Source organism: Mustela nigripes, chromosome 13 (genome assembly GCF_022355385.1).
Source record: "Mustela nigripes isolate SB6536 chromosome 13, MUSNIG.SB6536, whole genome shotgun sequence".
NCBI lineage: Eukaryota > Metazoa > Chordata > Mammalia > Carnivora > Mustelidae > Mustela > Mustela nigripes.
Genome location: NC_081569.1, coordinates 40,767,085 through 40,792,189, shown reverse-complemented (window position 1 = coordinate 40,792,189; position 25,105 = coordinate 40,767,085). Strand labels below are relative to the sequence as shown.

General features: G+C 46.4%; 1 protein-coding gene across 2 annotated transcripts in view; it reads left to right on the top strand.

Annotated features, from left to right (window-relative positions):
- RORA (RAR related orphan receptor A) overlaps positions 1-25,105 on the top strand; it is a 709,088-nt gene that overhangs the window by 361,078 nt on the left and 322,905 nt on the right. The window contains exon 1 of one of the 2 annotated variants that reach the window (XM_059372058.1): positions 20,038-20,206. The exons of the other annotated variant lie outside the window; for it this stretch is intronic. Coding sequence (XP_059228041.1) covers positions 20,179-20,206 — 28 coding nt within the window. The 5' untranslated portion in view covers positions 20,038-20,178. Of the gene's footprint in view, positions 1-20,037; positions 20,207-25,105 lie in introns of those variants that run through there. 2 annotated transcript variants of the gene reach the window in all.

Below are 25,105 nucleotides of genomic sequence, written 5' to 3'. Positions count from 1 at the left end.
CCCTTCCCCCCTCCCCTTTAAATAGCTGTTCTGGGTAAGCTTTGGGAAGAGAAACTGTCCTATTATGACTTCACTGAAATAACATGAAAACTCATACAAGTGCCTCTTTTTTGTTTCTTTCCTTACCCCAAATCACCTCTCCCACTCCCCGTTTCTTCCCATTCACCACGGGGAATGTGTTCTTTGGTGGGAGAGGATGCAGTTTGCCAACTCCAGTGGTGTCTGTCCTATGATTGTCCACATTTTTCTGCAGGGCCCTCCATCGGTGTCTTGATCTATAGGACTGTGGGTCTGAGTCCTGCCTGGTACTCTCAAGCAAGGCTCTCTCCCTATTAGATAAAAGGCTTTCTTGCCCTTGTGCATGAATTAGTTTTACTTTCTCTTGCCACTTTTTTTTTTTTTTTTTGCTCATATATACATCCCAGCTAAGAATTTTAACAGATAGACAGTTTCGAGTTTCTCTGTACTTTTCCCTCCTCCTTCTTGTCCTGACCTTCGCAGAGAAGAGGGATGCCAAGACCCACAGGTGGTAACCTTGGGAGGAGGGGTAAAAATCAAGGTCTGTCTTTGAATAATGAAGAGTCCACAGGCTTAGAAAAATTCTAAAGGAAGAAAAAAAAAAGAAAAATTCTAAAGGAAGTTAAAGATCTGTGTATAGAAAACATTCCTGAAGTGCCCAGTTTCTGTCCCCTCTGATCTGATTGCATTCCACGTTAATGGAGGTTGGCATATTTGTCAAGCAGAGCTATGATAAAATCTAGAGTGAAAATAATTTGAGCTTGAGGTTGACCACCTCCGTGAATTGATTTCTTTCTGTCCTAAAACTAAGGACCTATTTCCAGGGCAGCTTAGTATACCTACTGAGGAGAGCCCAGTGACCTAGAATTCCTTTAGATCCTTTTGTCTCCTGCTATCTGAGTGGTGTGGTCTTCTGCAGGGCCACTGAAATAGAGGGGAGTCTAACACACCAGGATACTTAGTGTCAAGTTACATAAAGAGAAAGGCGGTTTAGGGAGACCCTTCATTCCTTGGAATTTCAAAAAAATATTTTTCACGCTTAACAGTAAAAAGTAGCTGCCTTTGCTTGACCATGAGTACAGTGTAAAGAGAATCCTCGTCTCAGTGCCACACATACTAGCCATGTCACACTGTGACAAGCCACCAACGACCCCGGGGGCAGTGACTCTGAGAGCCCAATGAGCAAACATTTATGAAGGTGCTTTTAAACAGAAATGTGGCCTCACCAATGTAAACGCTTGAATCTACAGACAGATCCAGGTCCTCTAGTGGGAGTTGATTTTCAAAAATTAAGAGGTAAGCACATTTTTCTGAGACATGTGATTGACATTAAGCTACCTCTGCTATGGATGGTTGACCTCTTTATCAACTGGGTTATGCATGTGATTCCCTCATGCATTTTCAATTCCAAAAAAGATAAGCATTGTCCATGGTGTCTTTGGGATCTCGTTTTATTGTTGACATCCTCAGGAAGAGCCCAAAAGTCTTTCCTGCTAGAAAATCAAGCTAGAGCGTGATTGTTAAGGATATCCCTTTGGACTATGTACACACTATTATAAAAACTTTTCCCACCATGTAATTGCTGGGTGCATCTGTCACTCCCAGCTGGGACATCAGGGACTCCAGGACAGAAAATCTCCCGCTCCAGGCCCCAACATAGTTTTTAGCACCTGGTGGATGGCCACTAAATATTTGAAAAGAGAAAGGCAGTGGGAGGAGAAAGGGGGGAGTTCCACATTGAATTCTAAATACCAACACATCCCCTAGCACACAGAAAATACCCAATAAATGTACATTGAGTTAATAGCTCTGATGTGCAACCAACAGTTTAAATTTTGTACTCAGATAATAATAATTACTTATTTAGCATGTCACAATTTAGGGAGTTTAGGAGATAAGGATGAGAACTTTGGTTTCATTTTCTGGATCCTGAATTTCAGTAATATCTCCATACCTCACAGGCTAGGACTGTGGGTTGCTATTTCATGAACCACGTGTGGGCTTTAGTCTTCTGGGGGCAGAATGAGCTACTTAGGTGGTGGTTGTCCTTAACGCTCTTGCAAAGAGTTAAGTCATTTTTAAGGGACAGCATAGTTCATACCTGTTTTGCTGGACTTCGGGTTAGATGGCCTCTATTTTCCTCTGAAGGTTTGACTGAGAGCCTTTGTTATTGGAAGCTTGAGGTTTGGCACAGTCTCGAAGGTGTCAAGTTTCTCGCAACTTTTGACCTTTGATGCTACACTTAGATTTTCCACTGCTGAGCAAATTATGCATCTACTATTGGAGAAATGAGTGTATGCTCTTGGATTGGGTTGTACGACAAACCAGAACCAGCAATCAACACATTTAGAATGGTTTGAGAACACAGATTTGGTTTCAGTCCCCATCTAAAAGGTTTGGATGGTTATCTGAACTTGACTCATCCGATCTCAATCTGGACCATTGAATTTGCAACACAAAGCTCGAAACCTCAAATAGGAAGACTCCTGATATTTCTCGTCATGCCAGCTTCCCATCAGGCCAACCGCGTTTCGGTGAAATGTCCTCAGGCATTTTGGCACGTCCGGTTCTGTTCCAAGTCCAGGTTGTGGTTTCTTTGAAAGTAGTAGGTGTAGGTGGTAGGAACATGGAAACAGGCCCCCAAGCTCTGCAGAGTTCACATCCAGGATCTACTGCAGGGCTGAGGAGAGAGGGTTGAAGAGTTAGCTTTCCCTTCACAGTGTGTCCTCCTGGAGGACAGAGAACTGTAGCAGGAACAATTGGATTCTTCACAACTCTGATTCAGTGTTTCTCATCCCACCTGGTCTAGTGTTTTAAACTTGAATATGGCCTCAGATTACCTGAGCATCTTGTTAAATTGAAGATTAAGATTCAAGAGGGCTGGATGAAGTCTGAGACTCTGCGCTTTTCACAGGCTCCAAGTGGCGCTCGTACTACAGGTCCCTAAAACCACTGTGTTCTGAGCAGTGGCCCATGTACAAAGCATTGGACCAAAGTAACACAGAGGTGAATCGATGAGGAAGACTAGGCCGTTGCCCTGGTGGGGAGACAAACAAGTAAACAGTAAGCACTCCACAAGTGCTCAGGGCAGAGACTGAGGTGAAGAGAGCCCTGTGGGAGCCCTGCCTGGGCTTTGAAGGCAAGCAGGAGGTGAGCAGGCAGGGAAACCAGAAAAGAACATTTTAGGCAGAAGCAAGGGTCTGGGTTAGAAAGGAGACCACATATAAGCTTGTCATCTTTCTGCATAGAAGACACCTAAAATATTGCCCAGCTCATTCTCAAGCCCTGGGGGTGGGCGGGGAACGGGGTGGGGGGGTGGGGAGAAGCATATGAAAGCACAGAACATTCCTGTGGCAAGTAAGCCATTGCTCACATCCAAGGGCACCAGGCCTTCTTCCTGCTGCACAATGTAATTAGAGCGTTGGAGATGTGGGATCGGGAGAAGCACCAAGCTGAGGGAATTGTGAGCCAGCCGAAGCTGCGAGAAAGTCAGGCGTTCCCATTCTCAGCACTATCAGCAGTCTTGCTGTTATTTCTTGGGGACTGACCAAACTGGGGTTTGCTTTTTTCTTTTCTTTTCTTTCTTTCTTTTTTTCTTTTTTCTTTCTTTCTTTCTTTCTTTTTTTTTTTTTTTTTTTGTGCCTTTTTTTTTTCTTTCTTTCTTTTTAATGAATCTGAAAACTCAGTGAAACTCAGGCTATTATATTTCCCTGGGCTTTTTCCTCTCCTTCCTGCTGCCACCTTGCTTTGCTGTGTCTCCACTGTCCCTTGGGATTCCACCCAGAAATGAGACTGGTTCGCACTGCCCATGCTACAGACCTGTTCTCACTCGAGCTCCAAGCTGGCCCATCAAACTTTCTGATCCCAGCTGTCAGAGTCCAAGCAGTGCAATCCAACAGTGGCCCAGGGGGAAAACAAAACAAAACAAGAAAACCTCAGATGGTCTTTCTCTTTCATTGTGTACATTCACTATGGCCCCAGCTGCTCACTGATGGGGAGGCCCAGAATGTGTCTTGCCATAATAGTAAAACAATAGCAACTGCTTGCTTAGAAACTTACACAGCTCTCATTTTTAAGACTTCCATCTATCCTGACAAGTCATTAGGCAGATACTAGCGTTCTTATTCCCATTTAACAGGTGCAAAAACTGAGGCCAAGGGAGCCACAGCTCAGACGTGGTGGACCAAGGATGCAAATCTAGTGTTCTGAGTCTAGGCAGGAGCGGGTTGGGCTCCCCACGAACAGACCGTGCAGTCAGTTCTGACAGTAGTCCGCATTTCAAAGAGGAAACTGAGGCCAAGGGAGGCTAAAGAACTTTCCTGAGGTCGGTGAGTTCCAGCCTTGGGATGCAGACTCCCCGTCTGCGTGATCTCAGTCCTTACTCTTCCCCTGATGCCAGTAGCTTCTTCGATCGTTGCACAGTACATCCTGCCTTCACTCACCTCTCTGGGCCTTATTTTCTCATCCATGAAATAGAGACTTTGTGGCCGGTGAGATCTCTGTGCCACGATCGTGCTGTTTGGACTCTGGGACCAGAGTTCTTCGCTGCAGCTTCTACTCGGTGCTAATCATCTTGCTCCGTTACGTTTAGCTCTGAGTGTGTTTACTGCAGCTGTCAACACACTTCAGTTGGTTTTGCGGCTAAGGTGGATTGCTAGATGAGAGCACCTGTGTGCCATTTTGCAGAGCCCTTCAGCAGCCCGGCAGGCCTTCCACTTGGCCGCAGGCTGCCATGGGCGGTCTCCGTGCCAGCTCTAACTCCTCTGTTTACACTGGAGAGAAGCAGGCATAGCTTTAGCTGCAAATACCCGGGAAGCAACATCAGGAACCTTTTTGGCTGAAGGTAAACTGCTGGTTGTGTTCCAAAGACCGGTGTGTTGTGTTGATGGGGTATTCGAGGTGAAGAGAGCAAAGACTCACACGTGACACATTTATTCCCAGGTTGTGTGCATGAGCAAAGTGGATTTCAGTCTCCCGCTTCTCTGTGACTCCTCCATCTCCTGGGCCTCTGCTGCTGTGATTGAAATCTCTGCTCACTCTTTCCCTTCAAGCCTCATGAGGCACCATGTTCTCTAGAATGCTTTCCCTGACATGTTTTGTCGGCACTCCAGCTTTGCCGGCGTGTCCCTGAACTTCCATCCATCATAGCCCTTGCCCCGCCATAATGAATATGTCTCTCATTATTTTCCTGGCTGAGGGCACCAGCCATATGTCATTCATCCCTGGATGCTCTCCCACTAAATGTTTATTGAATGAAGAATGGACGAATGAATGAAGCCATAATGGCTTTCTATGTGTTCACCCTTGCAGTGTTCTACATACTGATTAAGAGCAAGAGTTTCCCTTGTCTTTCTGATTTTCTGCCATTAGGCCTCCTTCCTCTTCTGACAGATTTGCTCAAAGTTTATCCATTTGCCCTACTTGTCCTCTGAGCCTTCTCCCAAGCTCATCTTTATCCAGAACAGCATCCCTTCTTCCTCCCTTTCTTCTCATATACTCCCTGATGGGCTAGCTTCTCTGCCCTCCATCTCTGAAAGGACACCTAAACCTCTCCTCATTCTCCAGTGTTCTCTGGCCAGCACTTTCTCTACTGCCCTACTAGAAATAAACATGCAGTTTCTGGAAGTAGCCAGAAGTAGTCTTTCCCCTGGATCATACGTAATGTAATATTGTGTGTGTGTGTGTGTGTGTGTGTAGTTTAGTTTGTTTTGTTTTGTTTTGTTTTTTAAGTTGTAAAAGAATCAATTCATTTGCATCAATGACTTCTAAAATCTCACTTGTGCAGCGAGTATTTTGACACTATCAAAGGACCCTTCTGGTTCTAAAACAAATTTAAAAGTCAGTAATTGTATAAATCATGGATGGATCCCACCCCCAAAAGATTCCGTGTAGGAGATCTTCTATCGGAGCTTCAATCTTAACAGGTGACTTGTTGTCCCCAGGGCCACCTGGCCAAGGTGTATACTGGTGTGTGTTTCTGCTGGGGAGAGAATTGGAAGGGAGATAAAACTTGGAGTGGTGGGAAGCATTTAGAGGGCTTCCTCCTTGAGAGACAGAACCTATCATGCCATCAATAGTGCCCTCCTCTATGCCAAGAAGGGAAGGAAGGGAGTTTTCACCCAAGCTTTTCTCATTGTGCCGCCTATTTCCTTCTTCCCTTGATGGGTTTCCTGGGTTGGTGGTGAGCATCTTCCAACCTGTTAAGTGCCATGGTTGGTAGGGAAGGATCAGCGCAGCCATCTGTAATTTCAGTGGATATGAGGACCACTTGATACTGGGAAAAGTTTGGATTCGCAGGCTCTTCATCAGGATTCCTGATTCACTATATACAGAGTAAGTCCAGAAATCGCTATTTTGTTTACAATACACATTTGCTCTCCAAGACCAGAGTCAGATTTTACCTGCCCAATGGGAGAAGCCCAGCAGAGTACACTCAAACATAGGTGTGCTTCTGTTTCGGCCCTTGTCCTCCTTCATAATCCTGTCTCTAAATCTGACCCCATCCATCACATGGAATTCTACTGTGCTGGCTCTTCACTTTTAAGGGGAAGTTCGCAGGGGAAGTTTGGGAAAGAGTGACCAACACCCTTTGGAAAATCTGGTGAAAGCACAATGATCTTATGCCTGTGCGTGGGCTCCCTGGGGAGAGAAGCCATCCATCCATCTCAAGTGAAACATCTCACCCATGTCAAGAATTGCTTATCTCCTTCCTATGGCTCCTTGTAGCTATAGAGAGCAGAAGCACCTGGGGAAGGAGTCTAGAGCTCTGCAGGCACCTATACAGCCTGTCATGTAGTTTCTGTATCATCGTAAAAGTTGGTCCTAAGTTTTAGCTGCCCTGCTAGGCTGTTTTTCTCTCTTGTTTGCAACATGAAAAGCCAAGAGGCACTTCATGCCTTTGATACCCAGTGCTCCAGGAGACTTTAAAGAGCAGAATTCTCCCACATCTTACCAAATAGCTTGTGTCTCCCAGTGAGGTATATGCAGGCCAATAAAGCAGACAGTGCCAAGAGCATCGTCAGTGTGGTCAGCCGCACAGAGCAATGTGATCTTAAGTTCTAGGCCGGCCCCGAGCCTGAGTCAGCTACTTCTGGAGCACCGAACTATACTCAAAACTACTATAAGCATCTTTTCCAAACCTTTTCTCCAGGTCAGGTACTGAACTTTAGAAAGAAAATCCTTATTGCAAATTTGGGTGATTCTCTCTGTTGTCGAGTATTTCTGATACCAAAACCAGTGTCCTTCTGGTGAGAAATGAGACAAATATTTTGAACTACATAAACTCATTCCTGTTCATCCTCTGTATTTGGGAGGTTTAAACACCAGATTCTCTATTACTGTTATTACTGATGAATTGAAAAATGTCAGATACCTTTAGCTAGGCCACACTTGGAAGGAGCAATATCATGTTCTAATGGTAGGGTGGTTTTAGGATAATCATCATAAGTGTTGTCATTTATGTATCTCTGTTGCTAGGAAGCTTTGCTGAAGTACTACAAATTGCTAATTTTGTTTCTGATAGCCACCCATGAAAGGCCACGGTCAGCCATATGCTCAAACATGTGCTATGTGCCTGGGTTTACTCTTCTTGTTGTGTTTTCTGAATCACCCCACCGAAGTAGTTGTGTGTATAGCATGTCTCAAATTCCATTTAATCATTAACATAGAAAATCTTCTCTCCTGGGAGGGTCTAATGTAGAAAAGGAGCATTGCCTCAGAGTATGTACGGATGTTATCACTAACTGATAATAATAATCATTATTATTGTTTGTTTTTATATTGTACCTAGTCATTTATAAAGTATTCTTCTATCTTTGCTCACATTTCATCTTCAGTTAATTTAAGCTTCTATCATAAGCTGTAGATACTCAAATCATTCTAACTTTCCAGATGCCAAAACTATGGAATCACAATACAGCAATGATAAAAGATTATATAAATTGTCCACCAAATAGGGACAAACACTGGGCCACCTGGGTGGCTCCGTCATTTAAGTGTCGGGCTCTTGGTTTCAGCTTTGGTCTTGATTTCAGAGTCATGAGTTCAAGCCCTATGTTGGGCTTCATGCTGGCCGCAGAGCTACTTAAAAAAAAAATGTGGACAGTTATTGAGATTTGAATGCAGGTCTGTCTGACTCCAAGTCCAGTTCATTCTATGTTTAAATTTCCTGAACTTCTGCAAATAAAACAGTGTATTGTTGCTCATAGTAAGCCACAGTGATTGGACTATTTGTAGAACCGTCATATTAATACTGTCATATTAAGACCTGGCCACATATACCGTGAGACCGCTTCCACACCAAGCTGATGTCATGAGATGTTTTAATCGCTACTTTCTTCTTCTTTGATGACTTCTTGTTGGCAATGGTACAGCCATTTGTTACGCACCCAATTAAGTCAGCAGTCTTGTAGTCTTTTGTAGAATGTGGAAACTTCTCGTTTTATGTCTTGTGACTCTGCTTCACGGAACCGACAAGAGAGATGGCGGAAAAGGTTACAGTCACTCCATTTCTCTATTAGCGTCTTCTCCTGAGAGCTTATCACTAATTTTGGTGTCAGAGCAATAGTCACTTTGAGGCTTCATGAAAGCCTACATACTCCCCAGAAATGCAGACGGCCCCCCCTGACCTTTGAGACTGGAGATAATGGCCAAGGCTGAGGCACAGTGACCTTTAGGCCAAGAGTGGGTGGCAGCTCTTTCTTTTCTGTGACATTCGTTTTGCTTTTCCCTGTCTGTATTTTTTAATTGGAAGCATGTACCGTGTGAATCTGCCTGGTTCCCCCATACGTACACCCTGAACTCTGAGTAGAAAGATTGTGTCTGGCTGGCTCTTATCATCAAGGAGTGCTCTCACTGCTAAGCTGGGGGCCATTACTAATTGCCACAGTTATAGACACAAAGGATATTATGGGTGACCTTTCAGGGGAAGATGCTGTTAGCAGAGCAGGACCTTTGTACCACCTGGCCCAGCCCATGCTCTTTCTCATACTCGTTTTACCTCCATGATCTCATGAGATGAATCTGGCACTTGGATATTTTTTTTTCAAAAGACTTTTTTAAAAAAAAATTATTTTATTTTATTTTATTTTATTTTTTGTATGCAGAACTCATACTCCTCAAGGGGAACCACAGCCACTTAAGCCATTTCTTCAGGCCTTCCTCCATTAAACCATTTGCTACAGACGTACCTGGCACCTTCAGTTCCCTTTTGCAGCTCTAGCCCACACCAACCATCTTGTTATTTGTTCTATTTAGTTCCTTATCTTTGGATAACTCTGTAATGTTCCCAGATTACTTCCCACATGTTCATCTCATTCTCTCAGATTTTTGTTTCCTACTTATCAAACAGAAGCTGGCCAATAGAATTTCCTAAGTACCCCCTCTGTGTTGGGCCCCGAGGTGCTTCTCACGTAGTTTCATTTAATCCTCACAGCACCCCTGGGAATTAGGAGCTGCTTTCCTGTTTTACCCCTGAGAGACTGGATACACACCATGCACATTATAGGCTTGCTGAGGGTCACACAGGGCTGGTAAGTATGGGAGACATGTTGCTATTAAGCTCCCATGGGCCAAGGCAGGATCCCAGCCATGGACACCGATGGGAGGTGGGTGGGGAGAGGACACCCCCAAATGCAGATCACAGTACCCACGTAGCATGCTCTCCACAGGGCCAGGCACGTGGATGGTATTCTTAAACATGATACTCTTCTGCTGAGTTACAAAGGGACAGTCCACACCTGTAGCCCCAACTGAGGTTTAAGCTCTGGTGGAGAGCCCAGGCAAGGGTCCCTCGGACAATGCCTGACTGGGACTGTAAAATGGGAAAACATGTCACAATGTTGTTCCTTCATCGGGTCACTCAGGACCTACAGTGTAGGCACATGCAGGGCACGGGGAAGAGCCTGTGGGAAATGTGGCCAAGTCTTGGCTCTCGGGAGTTGAGACAGTATCAAGAAATGATTCCTCTTCCTTCAGAACCATTCAGTGATCCAGCATAGGAGTTCTCAGAGCTTAGATCTGGTTGGCACAATGGCATTTTGATCAAAAAGGAAAAAGGGGAGTTTCACAAATGGTTGTGAGGGGGATAATACACAATACATAACATGTGCACACACACACACACAGCCATAAACCAAAGCCACTGAATGACTTTAATAAAGGAAAACTTATAGAATGCCAAGATTTATTCCCCCCCCCATTTGAAATTGCTTTTTATGTTCAGAAAATTCAGAGTAGGAGACAGCGGTTTTCTCTAACTTTGAGCTGTGTGCTTTGGACAGCTTGGGACCTCAAACTTTCCCCACTGTCCAGGCACATGGCTGCTCCAAGCTCACCCCACTGAGGCCTTTCCCACACACACCCAGGCAGGGGCACTGTTAGGAACAGAGCAGTCATGCCTTCTTCCTGGGGAACAGGGCAGGCGGGGAGCAACATTTCCATGGTGGCAGGATTGGCACCTTAAACTGTCAAAGGGGGTGACAGGTTGCCAGCGTCTTAGAAGAACATTTTTTATGTTCTGCCGTATTTTGAAATCCAGCTCCTGCTTGTAAATCGTTGTGTAACCATGTCAAGGATTTGGTAGGGTTTTTGTGTTTATATATATGTGGGCATTGTTGTTCCTGATGAGTCCAGCAGTGGGCTAGCGGGGAAGCTCGATCCACCTCACAGAGAACTTAACAAGAGACCAGACAACAGCAATATGTTACCTCTTTTGTTTGTACTGCGTCTTCACACCCACTCACTCAGCAACAGACTGAATGAAATGGGCTCCAGTGCTTTGTGTGGGGGAAAAAGAATGAAAATAATGGCCATTCAGGCAAAATAAAGCTTTTTAGTGCTTTTCAGAGAGCAGTCTTGTCCTCATTGTTGTCCGGATGTTCACATAATGGCCTTATCCTTGTCCTTCATTGAAACACGCTCAAAGCAAGGAAAACATCTCACCCCGCACACAAACAGATGTGTGCTCTTAAAGCGATCGCAAGGAAGGCTTGGGTCAGGGAGGGCTGTTGGACTAGGGATTGGGAGGGTACGTGAGAAGGGGTCTTCCTGCCGGGGGCAAAGGCAATGGACAGGTGATGTTGACGTTGATGTTGGGAGATGAGCTTTGGAAATTAGGTTCTGCCTGACATAATCTTGAGAAGGGGAAAACGTGATTTTCACTGTTAGCCATGGCATTGTGCACACCTGTCAGGTACTTACTAGGTTCCGTGTGTGGCACGGTGTATCCCTTAGGTATTATGTAATCCTCACAAACAGGCTCAAGGAAGACATTATTCTCCCCCATTTTAGAGATGAAGAACCTCGAGTCTAGAGAAATCAAGTCTCCTCCCCAGAGTCATTCACCTGGGAAGTGGTAGAGTCAGGGTTCAAATCTAGATACCATCTGACCCCACACATCAACTTCTTAAGTCCCACCCTAGGAGTCTCAGAATCGAACCAGCCAGGCTTATCAATTAGAGGAGATGACACCAGCACGAAGATGGGATTTTCAAGGAGGGTTACTTTGAGAACCTTAAGTGGGTAGTCCCAAGTTCATTTGGCAGCTCATCTTTATGATGGAACTGTAGGGTACCTGCATGTTATATCGATCAGTCAAATGTCTGCGGGACAGAATGAGTCAGAACATCAGCCTGGGCTCAGGGCAAAGAATCCTCTAGACCAGCTCAGGAGACACAGACTGTGCACTGTTTCCTTCTGGCCTTGCTACCCTGAGTGCTTAGCTCTACCCCACACTCATTAAAATCAGTGGGGGGCCGGAAGAATCATCAGGGTGCTCCCAACAATAAGATTTTCTGTTCCCACATCTCTGTAGGCAGTCCTCTTCGTGGTGACTTCAAGTTAGTCTCTTATTTTTGTTTGTCTCAATGACAGAAAACCCACTGGAACCACAAGGGCCATAGATACCCCCCACTTCACCAGCCCTAAAGAGATTATTGCCTTTGTGTGCTCCATGCCTTCTGTCCCCATCCCACCCAACTTTTTGAGGTCCAGTTGAAATCTTACCTCCTCAACAAGATCCCACATGATCCTTCTGCGCACCACACTTAAAGACATTGCACTGGTAGCTTGAAGGTGGTCACCGTAGGAGTGCGTACACAGACTTGGCAAGTACTACAATTCAGGCAATCTTTGTTGCTGGTTTGAGAGCTAGTTTACCAGCACATCACTGTCATGACCAATGCTCTGCCACGCATTTGACCCCAGTCACTTAATACCCCACAGGCCTTTTATTTTTTATCATGTGCCCATGCATGCCTCTATACAGAGACTGTAGAGTCATCGGCTTCTTTCTATCTGTGCAGCACCATCATGGTCTCTTATAAGTAAGAGGCACTCTCTAGTATCTCTCAGTGTGGTTCATTTCATCCCCTTGGGTATACTTTTTTCTATCCAGTTGGTTGAATATAAATCTTTTATGTAACCAATTGCCACTTGTTAATTCATTTATAAATGATTTATTCATACCAAAGAGGATTTACTGTGCTCCAGACTCTAGTTCAGAAGGCCAGATCCTTAGTAGTAAATGCAACAGGAGGTCTTTGCCCACAGGGAACTCACATTCTAGTGAGGAGAGACTGAAAATAAACAAATAAATTAATAAATTTGATGCTGTCTGATAGTAATAGAAAAGTACTCTAGGGGCACCTGGGGGCTCAGTTGATTAAGCATCCAAGTCTTCATTTTGGTCCAGGTCATGATTTCAGTCATGGGGTGGAGGCCTCTGTCGGGCTCTATGCTCAGTGGGGAGTCTACTTGAGATTCTCTCCCTCCTTCTCCTGCTACTCCCCCAAATAAATAATTAAATAAATATTTTTTTAAAAAAGAAAAAAAGAATAAACTAGAAAGATGGATAGGGGAATTGGGAATTGGGTGATACAGAGTCTCAGACTGGGATGTGTATTAGTTTCCTAACGCTGCTATAACAAATTATCACAAGGGTTTTTTTGCTTAAAACAATACAAGTTTATTATCTTACAGTTTTGGAGGTCAGAAGTCTAAAATAGGTTGGCAAGCCTGCGTTCCTTCTGGAGGATCTAGGGAAGAATCCATTTCTTGCGTGTTGCAGCTCCTGGAGTGTACTTGCTATACTTGGTTGCTGGCCCTGTGTTTCTCTGACTTTCGCTTGTGTTATCACATCTCCTCCAACTCTCTCTCCCTTGCCTCCTTTTCATTATAAAGGCCCTCACCTGCCTGGATAATCCAGGGTAATCTCTCATCTTAAAATCCTTAACTTGATCATATCTGGGAAATTCCCTTTGCTACATAAGGTAGATAATCACAGATTCCAGGGAGAGAATGTCAACATTGGTAGGGGACATTATTGTGCCTGCCAAGGGAAGGTAACATTTGAGATGACACTCAATTAACAAAAGCCTATGAGGGGAAAATATTCCAGATAGAGAGAACAACAGCCTGCAGAGATCCTGAGCCTGGCCTGAGCCTAGAGTCTCTGAGGAAGGTTCCAGCTCACTGGAGTGAGCAAGCAGAGGGAGGCCAGAGATGTAGACAGCCCCCAGGTGCCTCAGCATCCTGGGGGCCAGAGTGGGGCATGCATTTCATTCTGAGTGTGATAGAGCTGGCAAAGGACTCAAGAGTTTTATTGTTCACTGGGTTGATCTATATTTCAATGGAAACAACTTCTCTGGCAATTGTCTAAAGCAGTGCTGGCCAGTAGAGACAGAATGCAGTCCACATTTGTCCCTTGAAGCGTTCCGCTAGCCACATTTTAAAAAGTGAAAACTAACAGGGAAAATTAATCTTAAGGAGACATTTAATTAATCCCGTATATCCAAAATGTCATCATTTCAACATGTAATCAAGATAAAACACATAATAATGAGATATTTCACCTTCTTTTGTTTTCCGTATCATGTCTTCATCATCTGATGTGTATTTTATACCTAAAGGACACATCAGGTTTGACCAGCCGTATTTCAGGAGCTTGAGAGCCAGCCGCCTGCGGTCTGTGGCAAACATTTTGGACAGGGCACTTCCGGACACCGTCCTCAGAGTCCCAGGCAAGGTCTCCTCAGGGAGTGTTTGAAAAAGCAATGAACAGTGGGGTGTCACAGAGAATGTGGGGCACATGTCACTGCCATGAGCCATTCCCAACTTCAGAGGCTCTGAGTAGGCCATAGGAAGCGAAGAATAGAATAGATTCTAGAAAGGATTGTGTCCCCTGGTGGGGCGGATGGGGTTAGGTCCACTCTGAGTGGACTCTTGCCTGGCTGGAACCTCCAAGGAACACAGATCTCTCTCCATTTGATTGGTCTTTAAGTTCACCTCTTTGTCTACCCCTCATACCTTTAATCCTCTGAGGGTGTTCTAGCCAAAACCAGACTTTTCCCATTTCTTTATAGACAGGGCCATTTAATTCAACTCATTATACCAATATTACTGAAAACAAGGGCAGAGGTCAAGAACAGGAAAAATTCAATGAGGCAATGAGAGCGTATCAGTTGCTAGGGCAAGAGCTGTATCCCAGGCACTCTCAAGCTATACCCATGCCCTGTTGTGCTCTCACAGTGACCCTGTCCCTGATATTAACCACAAAAGTCTAGCCCAAAATGCTTAGTATAGAAAGAACACCATGTATATCCATTTAGATTTTTTTATAGTGATATTAAATTAAAAGGGTTTATGAAACAGAAAATAAAGATCTGAATTAAAAATGTAGGTCATGGTGGTTACATAAAGGCCAGCTTATGAGCAGCTTATTCAACACAGCACAAGACAGTAAAAATAACAGCAACATTTATTAGAATATCCTATTTAGAGCCAGTGATCTGTGCAACACTGCTTTTAGGAAAAGGGATGGCACTGAGTTCCCCTCTGATGATGGATTCGGTGGGCAGGCACCTCGACCCTGACATCCGGGCTCTAGGCACCAGCAGCACCATTAAAAGACGGTTTGGCCATTTTGGATACATAGGGACGAAAGCTCTCATGAGCAAGGACAGAGGTGCCTTCGGCAAGTACTTCAGGCCTGTAGAGCAGCGGTCAAATTACCAGTGGCTCTAATTAATGTGCTTATAATCTGGAGCAACCTATATCTGCATTCCAAAAAGGGGTGGAATGTTTCTCTGTGAAAACAGAGTAGCACAAGCCCATCTTGGATGAGTTTTCCAAAATCATAAGGACATGATGGCGTGGGAGAAAGGAGCTAGGACAGAAACCTGTTGCCTTGTTAATCAGCAGCGATCTTCACAATCAGCTGATTAACAAATATTTATGTAATACCTATGAAGTGCTATAACCTGGAGGGATTTCAGCAGCACCAGATCCCTACTTTGCAGGGGCTTGAGACCTAGTGGGAGAAGTAACTGTGCAATAATTAATAACAGTCCATGGCACTACTGTGGTCTCCGGGGTCAGGTTCTGGCCTGAGGATCAGTAGGTCTGAGCTGTGCCATTAACTCAGCCACTTTCAAACCAGTCATCACCTTGCAGGGACAATATCTGCTAGATCACCTAAAACCCATGTCCTTGGGACCTCTCTGGACCTCGGGATCTTCTTCTGGAAATGAAGAGGGTTTGACTGGATTAGGATGGTGGCAATAATAGTAATAGGTCCACACAGTGGTGCTCATGAGTGTGCTTTGTACTTTACATAAATCACGAAAAGAGGGGTTCTGGTTTTCCCAATTTATGGATGAGAAAGCCAAGATTCAGGTTAAGTAACTTACTCCAAGCCAAAGAGCACTGACTAACACAGAACTGAAATTCAGTAGCAAGCCATCGAGCCTGCAAATTTTGGAATCTGAATGCTCCGCAGCCCATCACAGCTGCCACAGTCTCTAGTCCTGGGACCTGAAGGAATCGTGGGAAAATGTCTTGGGGGACTTACAAGGGCGAAAACTGATGGAAGAGACCATGTTGTGGTAAAACATGGCCCAGGTCTAAACAGAACTTCAGAGGAAGACAGCTCCCCATCGTCTGTGGCTCAGAGAATTCAGACGCAGCTGGCCCAGAACACCAGAATGCCGGAATTCTGCATCCTTCCCTGGGATATACTGGTCAGTCAATGCCGGTGTCTACTTTTGCCTTGATGCACCACTGGTCCTGGAGCAAGACAGTCACACAGCAGGTGTAGTTACCAGAAAGGGACCTCAAGACTGCTGCGTGAAAACAAGTGTCACCTTTTCAACCTTTTCATTTTATACATGCTCAGCCACAGGTGGAGGAGCTGTGAATTTCGCTTTAGCCATAACTTGTAGCTAGGGCACACAGACGCACACATACACACAAACAGATTGGCACCCACAAAGTCTTCACTTTGAGATGAGGGTGGGTTCGGTTTTCTTCGCTTACACAACCGATGCCGCACAGGGACACTTTGGCTTAGATGGCTCATTAGCCACAAACTGTTTCGTTATGTGTTGCCCAGTTCCTCTGGCTTCCTGCTCATTCTCGTGAGCAGATAGTTCATCTCCTTATCTCTGAGAATGGTCTCCCCAGGTAGCCCCAGAGTCCGTCGCTTTGATACCATCGAGGCAAGAAGGCATTAAACCACCCTTCTTGTAATTGTTTCAGTCGTCCCTTTTCATGTCTGCTTCATGAAAAGATACTGTGGTTAGATTTAAGCTAGACCTTGCCGAGGGTATCATGCTTGCCTGGGGTTACCCACATGGTCACGTGGCTTACCTTCTTCTGCAGCAGGGTGATCTTATCTTCCTTGCTGCTCCTTGACAGAGAGCATCCAGCTCCCTCCAGCTTCTGTGTGTGTGTGTGCACACACGTGTGCACTTAGGCATGCGTGGAGGCTCACTCATGGCAGCGGCTTGTAAAATGACACTTTGCCATTCTATAGCTGAGGCCATTAGAATGAGGCCTTGGCTATATGCTTAGAAAAGAAAACCTTTATTGGTCTTTCACTTGGGAATTTGGTATAAAGTTTTCCTTCAGCGGACCTGTTTCTGTTTGATTTAAGCTGGTACTTCTGTTTTTCCCTTTCTGGGCCAGGACCTGGGCTAGCTACTTAGGGTACAAAGGTGACTATGACTGAGCCACTGTCCTTGAGAGATGTTCAGTGGAGCCACAGAGAGAAAACGTGTTAATAAATAGCTAGGGTTTGACCCAGGAAGGGCCCAGCGGTGCAGTTCAGAGGGAAGACAGATGAGGGGGACTTGGAGGGGAGGGGCCAAGGGAGGTCGTGAAAAGGAGCAGGCATTTAAAATCCATATTTAAAGTTAAGTACAAGTTTTCCAGTTAAAGAGGGAAAACATGTTGTCAGCAGAGGGAATAGCAGAAGAAATGACAAAGGTATAGATAAGGGGCTCTCTGTTTAGTGCAGCTTGAGTAGAGCAGTCACCCAAGGGGGAAGCTATAGAACAGTGGGCTGACCCAGCCAGAGCAGGACTTTGAGTGTTGTCCTGGATGTTTAGCACTTGGGAGAGAGTCCTAGGATCTTTAGCTTTAAGCACTTTTCAGCACTTAGTGTCCTGAGATCTTCCGCCTTAAGATTTAAACCTGAGGAGTGCACCAGAGACCCCAGGAAAATCAGGAGACTTTCTAGAACCTTGCCAAAACGAGGACCTTGGCCTTCCCCAGCCAGACAGGACCGTGCCTGCAAGTCTCCCTGGTTCTGACTCAGCCTGTGGCTTTCCTTTCACAAGTGATTTAACCCTCCTGGTACCTGATTTGCTATGGTCAGAGTGTGAACCTTCCAAGTGTCCTTGACTCCTGCTGACACCTTGAAAGGCACATGGGAAGAATTAATTTTATATCTCATGTGGCTCTTGGCAACCCAGTGGACACTTACCCATGACCCTCGTCGGGGTAGGAGGGACAGTTGTTGGTTAGGGTAGCAGTGATACCGTGCTGCCAGAGGAGGGAAGGAGCTCTGCCTGGGACACTTGGAACATGTGGTCTTCCGTGGGCTCTGTCATGCTCAGGCCGCATGAACTGGACAAGTACTTTCTGTCCAGGCTCTGGCAGATACTTTTGTAGAATGAGGGGCTGGCCTCCATGGCTTCCTCCTCTGATTCTGCCTTACCTCTTGGGAACTCAGAAGTGTTCTATGATGGAAGAGTCTGACCAGGAAGTGTTTTATCTTAATAAATTAGGGGGCTCTGGGAGTTGGGGGCCTCAGATAAGGGGGGGAAAATCACCCAGAGACCCAGTGAGGATGCCCTTTTCTCTGTTTCCTAGCAGCAAAACAGCCAGAGACGGAGGGAGTCTGAACCCAATGTCCTGCCCGAGTAGTCCTTGGGTGTGGAGGTTTAGAGTAGGCACCCTGGGAATGGGGTTCCAGGAGTGGAGTGACAGGGAGGTGGCTGTGGCATAGGCAATTAGAGGAGTTACAGCTCGGATGACTCCAACTGGCTCAAACTCGGCCACCGCCGCCCTCACCCAGCAGGGGCAGTGGCCTTTTCCCACAGCCTGGCCGCTCAGAGCCTCCTAGGCCACACATCACGTCAGTCTCACCGTTTCCTGCTCTGAAGCCTGAGAATGTTCAGCTCATCTGCACTGAGGGCTCATGAGGGGCCCCTCTGTACCAGGTGCTTAGAGGGGGTGACCCACGGCAACCTGTGGCTGAGGCAGAAGGTGGAGGCCCAGGACGCAATCAGTCCTGGGCTGCAGCACAGGGTGCCCATTCAGGCAGCAGAGAGAGGGGGTCATGAGCACCGGTTTTGAGGTCATAAGGACCTGGATTCAAGTGCTGGGTCCCCTGCCTCACTGAGCAGCTTCTCACGCTACTTTGTCTCTGCAGGCCTTGGGCATCGTTGCGTCATCTGAGAAGGGCAAGTAATAAAAATTGGTCTGACTCTTAGAAGAAAAAACTCAGATAAAGTGGTCAGCGCTCTGCCTGATATGTAGTAAGTGCCCCATAGATGGCACCTTAAAAAAAAAAAAAAATTGTATTGTTAATGTCTAGAAAAGTAAGTTAGGGCCAGAATGTAGAGGCTCCTGTCTGCCAAGGCTGGGAACTTGGACTTTGTCCTGCAGCCCGTGGGCAGCCACTGATGGTGCCCCAGCAGGGAATGGCATTAAAGAAGTTGGTGTGGGGGGGAAGTCTCCACCTGTCCTCCATTTGGGGGGTGCATCGGACGAAAGAAGGAATGTTGGTAAGCAGGCTTCGCTGGTGTCCACGCCAAGTGGAGGAGGGCCCAGAGAGGTAGTGGAGGGAATGGAATGGAAAAGCAGAATCAAGAAGGTGAAAAGGAAGGTGGCCGAGGAGGATGGGGTGGGCACTGGGCAGGGAGGCAGTAGAGGAGAATGAAAGACGATGTCCCCAAAATGGCACCGACCCACACCAAAGTGTAAACTGTTCTCTGTCTGCGGGGCTGGGTGGCAACAGTTGACCCAGGCCCCAAAACTGTGTTTTTTTGGCACAGTGGTTGGTCCGTATGCTTGTATCCTGCTTTGTCCACAGGGGATTCAAGATGTTATACCTGACAGAGTGTGTGGCTTCTACTTTCTTCATAAGGAAAAATGAACTGAAACAGTGACCAAAGGAGAGAAGGGATAGAAAATAGAGTAGCAGAGTGTCGGAGAGTGGAGACGGGATGACTGACCAAATAGGGTGGGGGGAGGGGGTGTTAGTCCCCCAACTCTCGGCCTTGGAATTCAGATTCTGTTGTTTACTGCCTACCCCCTTTCTGAGGGAAAAACCCCTCCCAAAGGGAAAGAAAAACCAGGTTCTTTGACCTCTATTCTAACTTCCAGAATAACAGTGGGGTATTAAGCAATGGTATTTTTAATTTTGCTTTTCTTTGTCATGGAAGAAGCCAGGGCCAGTGCCTCCTTCTCCAGTCCCAGGAAAGGATGAGAGGGAGGAAGAGAGAGAGGGAGAGGGAGAAAGAGCAGCGGGAAGGGAGAGGGAGAACCCGTCACCACTAGGCACTGCCAGGTGACCCGCCGGTGGATGGCAGTGGCAGCGGCTGCCACAGCACCATCCCGCTTGTGGCTTTGCTTCCTCTTTCTCTCTCTCTAGTAGCACAGAATCACTCAGCCCTAGATTCCTCAGGGTTTCAGAACCCAAGAGGTCTGTGAGGACATCTCGCCAGGCCTGAGGCCCCGAGAGCGTTCACAACTGCCGCTCTCACAACCGGATATTTGGTGTCTCTGGGCCGGGTTCTGTCCGCATAGAGGGTCAGCTGCTGGGTGGCACCGGGAGAAAGCAAGAAAAAGTTGTTTCCTTCAGGTCTCTGCTTGAAAATGCTAACGGAGAGTCACTCAACACTTGGTAAGTGCAGTGAATGTTTTTATTCTCAATGGCCAACTTTCTCTGGCTTCCGTAAGGTATTGTTATCGAGGAAGAAGGTGGTATGATTGCCACCCCACCCCCACCCCCACCCCCCACCGTGTGCTGTGAAGGCACAGAGATAGTTATCTCTACACCTAAGTCAATGCTGCTTTTTTTGGGGTAACAGCTTTCAAAAAACCATTGACTGTGCTCCGGCCGGTCAGGCTTCAAGGGCTGTTACCACAGAGCAAAAAGGCAGGATGCTTTGTCAGGCAGGCTGCAAGCCACAGACACAGGCATTGGGAGATAGTGAACGCATTCCCTCTTTGTCACAGACTGGAGCCTAGACCCACCTGTGCCTGGGATGTGGAGTAAGAGGGGCCAGGTAAGAGGTGTGCTGGTTAATGCAGGCCTCCTTCCCTTATCTCTTCTGCCAGTCTGGCAATGACCGGACACGTGCAGGGTCCCTTTAGGGAGAAGAAGAGAGCTTAGCAAACATATAGCTGTCATGATCTTCTTCCTAATGGGAACCGTGAGGTTGCACTAAATTTCCCAAGGTCAACCCGACTGCTGCTTAGAGGTACGACAGGATTTGAGATGGCATGGCTCTGAATTCAGTGTTCAGAGACTTCTTGGTTAAGTGCAAAAGAGCCTGGCTTTGCAGCCAGATGGCCCTGGAAAACATCCAGCCTAAGGACCTAGGAGAGTTTGTCTTTACCCAGCCCCAAGCCAGGCCCCCCGAGCCCTCTCCACCCAGCACCCCCACCCCGGGAATGTTGCAGAGGTCTCTAGGACAGATGCTGAGGACTTCTAGATGAGAGGACAAGGCACTCAGAGCCGACAAGCCGTAGAGACAGGCATCTGGTCCTTCCCCCAGTAAGCAGACTCTCTTAGGGTCAAAGGGACTGCCCCCCCGGTAGGGCTGCCAAAAGAAACCCAACCCCTTTATCATGGAAGCAATTGGTAACATCCTTCCCCAGCGAGCAGGGTTTACCCTGGAAGCAGTTCTCATTGCTGCTGCAGACTCAGGCTATCCTCCTCCTACTGGGAGCCATCTCAGGGCCAGCTCTGCCCACGTGCCACTCCCTTCCCATTGTCACTGCTCACATCCCCTGGATGTCCCCCCTGCAGCAAGGACTCTCTTGCCTGCCCCCACCCCAGCCTGCTAACCACGACAGACTCTGAGTTCATCTTCTTCCAGTCCCGGAATCATACTTCTTTATTTACCTTATAAGATGTTCTCACTTAATCAGGCAAGTGGCAAAAATGTCAGTGCACCTCCTGGATGCCCATATAAACCACTGCCAGTGATACAGAGATGTATGTGGCCATCCCTGTCTGGGATTTTTTTCCTCTTGTAATTCCAGTAACTTCTAAGAAGACAGGGTTGCTTTTTCTACAGCACGAGGGGGCCAGCCTTTTCCTCATATGCTATGGAGCTATGCTCCCACAGGTGCTAATCTCAGGGAATACCGTGCTTGGTACTCCCTGGAACTCTGAAGGCGCTGTACAGACCCAGGGTCCCCTCTGCCACGTGTACTTTGCAGGTGTTTGAAGAACCGTACGCTGGGTAAATGTGCCATCTCCCAAGTCAGGCAGACCAGATTCAAATTTGGGCTTTACTATCAACTGCGTGGCTCTGTGTCAATTAATCTCTCTGAACACCGGAGAGAGTTGTTAAGGTGGTTTGATAAATTAAAAATACAAATAGATTTTTCAGTGAGGCACCGAAAGGGTCGATCTATATTAACAATAATTATTATCATTAATGTAATGATTTCTCACTCTTGTCGTCATTATGTTTGTTCAAGGTAGGTGAACTCTGCCAACAATGCCCGACAGGATAAGCACTTAATAGATATGTGCTGAATGAATGTTTTCAGGAATGATCAGGTGGGGATCCAAGTGCTCTCTTGCAAGAAAAAGAAGAAAACTGTGTGGGGAAACTGAATTAGAACCAGAAGACACTGAGTTTTTTAATGTGGTTTTGGTTAAATCGCGTTCTCTGGGAACTGAAAGCTAAGAGGGAAATCTTGACCTGGCCACACTTTTGACACCTCCAAGTAGGAGGCTGTTGTATCTGGTGTGGGTGGGGTTATTTATGAACAGACTGCTGTTCCCGCCTCCCTTCACCCATGCTTCTCTTTTAAAAGAAAGCTCCAGAAGGATGGGCTTTAGATCTACAGTCTTTAGGCCAGATTTCATCCACCATGAGGCTCTGTTTCCACAGCCAACATGGGGCACTAGTGAGCCAGGCCCTGGGACCTGCTGCCTTTCTGCTGGGATAGCCACTCTCCTTGGTGGGGCAGTTGCCAGGATGTTCCCTCTTCCCTATACCAGACCTCTAGATGTTTAGAAACAGCTGATAGCTGTGCTTTTTTTCATGATAGTGCAGATGCTTGGTGCTTTACAGTTCTAGCCAGGGTGAAGTCCCCCACCCAGACCCAGTCTTGGTCAGCCTGTGTTCAGTGTTAAAGGCAGGGTAAAGGTCTAGGACCCTATAGGCCAGGGCAGGCTTACAACAACAGGTAGGGATCTGGCCTGAGCTGATGGGGAATGAAAATTGCGCCTGTGTTCTAGGGTTGTCGGTAGATTACTCAAACAGCGGCTCTGGTTCCAGAGGAAAGTGTACCGGCCGCAGAGGCAGCAGGGTAGCAAACCCAGGTCATCCCACAATCTGTGAAGGCTCGAGTGGATCTCAAAGATCAACATAGCAGTAAGAACAGAATCTCTATTTAGAGAAGAGCTGGGAAGCCAAATCTTGAAAAATTTGGAGAGTCGGCTATGTTCCACCTCAAGTTGTATGGCCTAGGGTTTTTTGGTTCATAAGGTCCCTTCTGGAATATTCATAGACATTTCCTCTGCCAACCCCTATGCTAGGGAACAAGAACACAAAGATGAAGGAGACATTCCTGTCCTTTGGGATGTACCCTCACAATTCCAAATGCCTTCGTACAAAGTGAACAGCTAGTCACTTCCAAAGGTTTCCAGATATCCCAGTTTTTGGCACCATGAGAGGAAACCATCAGATGCTACCTTGTTTGGTAGGACCCTCTGTGATTTCAAAGCTCATAGATACAATGAAGGCTGTACCCTCGGTTAGCTCTTGAGAGAAGTTCATAACTCTGTGGTCAACACAGAAGCCAAAGGCAAGGTTATAGGCCAGCATGAGGTAGGACTTAGGAGTGGGTACACCTCTATACTCCAGTCTCCCCATGGAAGGCAGGGAATGAGGTCACCATCTTCTTGTTTTGTTTTCCACATGTTAAACTTGTAGTACCTGCTACCAAGCCTGTGTTGACATGTGCAAGAAGGGATGGGATTGGCAGGGTACAGTGCCCATTGATTGATATACGTGCGTCCCCAACATCGTGTAATTAATGGAGCCCCACCTGGAGAGGAGCTTGTGTTAGCCAAGCTTCATCCCACATCTGGAATCACCGCAACCTGACAGGCTTCATTTTTTTTTCCCTAGTCACTTATTTTCCTATTTCCATCCATTGACCAACATATAGGAGATACAGGATAGAAAAAGAACAAGAAAGATAAGGTTTTTCTGACACTAATTCAAGCTGGAAAGGTAAGATTGCTGGACTCTGGCCCAGGATCTGCCTCAGATCTGCCATATTTTGGCCATTAATTGCCCATTCGGAGAGCCTGGGTAAGGAGCAAAGACAAGCTTATATAGGGCCTGAAAAAGTCAAGGTAAGGATTTTGTACTTGATCATGAGCACAGGGAGCCATTGAAGGATTTCTTCAATAGGGAAGGTCCTGGTGGGATTTACCTTTTAGAAGCATCACTGGCTGCAGTGCATGCCGGGTTTTGAGGTGTAGACCAGGTGAATGACATGGAGGCCATGGCCTAGGACAATGGGGCTGGAAGGGCAGAGGAGGGAGTCACTGGAGAGTATTTAGGAGATAAAGCCTTGAGGACTCAGTGACTGATGAACATGAGCTAGGATAGCCTCATGGTGGGTTTGGACAGGGTGTTTCCACTAAATGGAGAACCCAGGAGGCAGTACATAAGGCAAGAAGGCCTTGAATTTGATTCTGAATATGCTACATCTGGAGTCCCCACTGGACATGGGGGTGGAAATGTTCGGGGAGCCAAAGAAGACTGAGCCTAAAACTGGGAGGGGAGAATGACACTAGGGGTTCCTGATTGCCCATGGAGCTCAGGCCTACCAGCCTGCTGGTGAAAGAAACCTGTGGGACTGTCATCAGGGGCAAGCAGGCCTAGGGGACCTGCAACAAAGATGATGAAAGAATGGTCAGGGAGGTTCAAGGCCAGCCAGTGTAACCTTCAAGTCTCCTCATCATGTCATTATCAGTGTGTGAAAAACCAAGAGCAAGAATGAAGTTTCTCTGTTTTGTCTCTCCTCTTGGTCAGCACATAAAGCAAAATGGGCCAGCACAAACTTTTAAGTGGCGTTTCAAGCCACCTGGTAGTTCTCTACAGGAATGTGCCTTTCACATAGGTTGGCATTCATACCAACAAGTTCTGGCTTAAATAAGCATCATATCATCTCAACTGTATCTTTAACCGACTGGCATTTATTTTTTTAAAAACATTTTAAACCAATCTTACCTACTCACTGTTACGACCAGCATTCAACCATGAGAAATACTAAGTGAACATATTGAAAGTGGTCGGTGTAGTGGAGTACATAAGTGATTGAGCAACACCCTAGGTATTGACCTGTGCCTTGAATACCACAGAACTTCACAGACCTTTAAACAAAAAAAGATAAGCAGCAGGGAAGGTGTTTACTTTTAAACTGAGAGCAAGTTTTTATTTCAGTGCCAATTTTTGGAGGTGAAAAAGGATCAATGATTTTTTTCTTACCTTTGGAGGTCAGTCAAATGATGCAGACTAGCCATCTTCTAGGTTGTATCTGA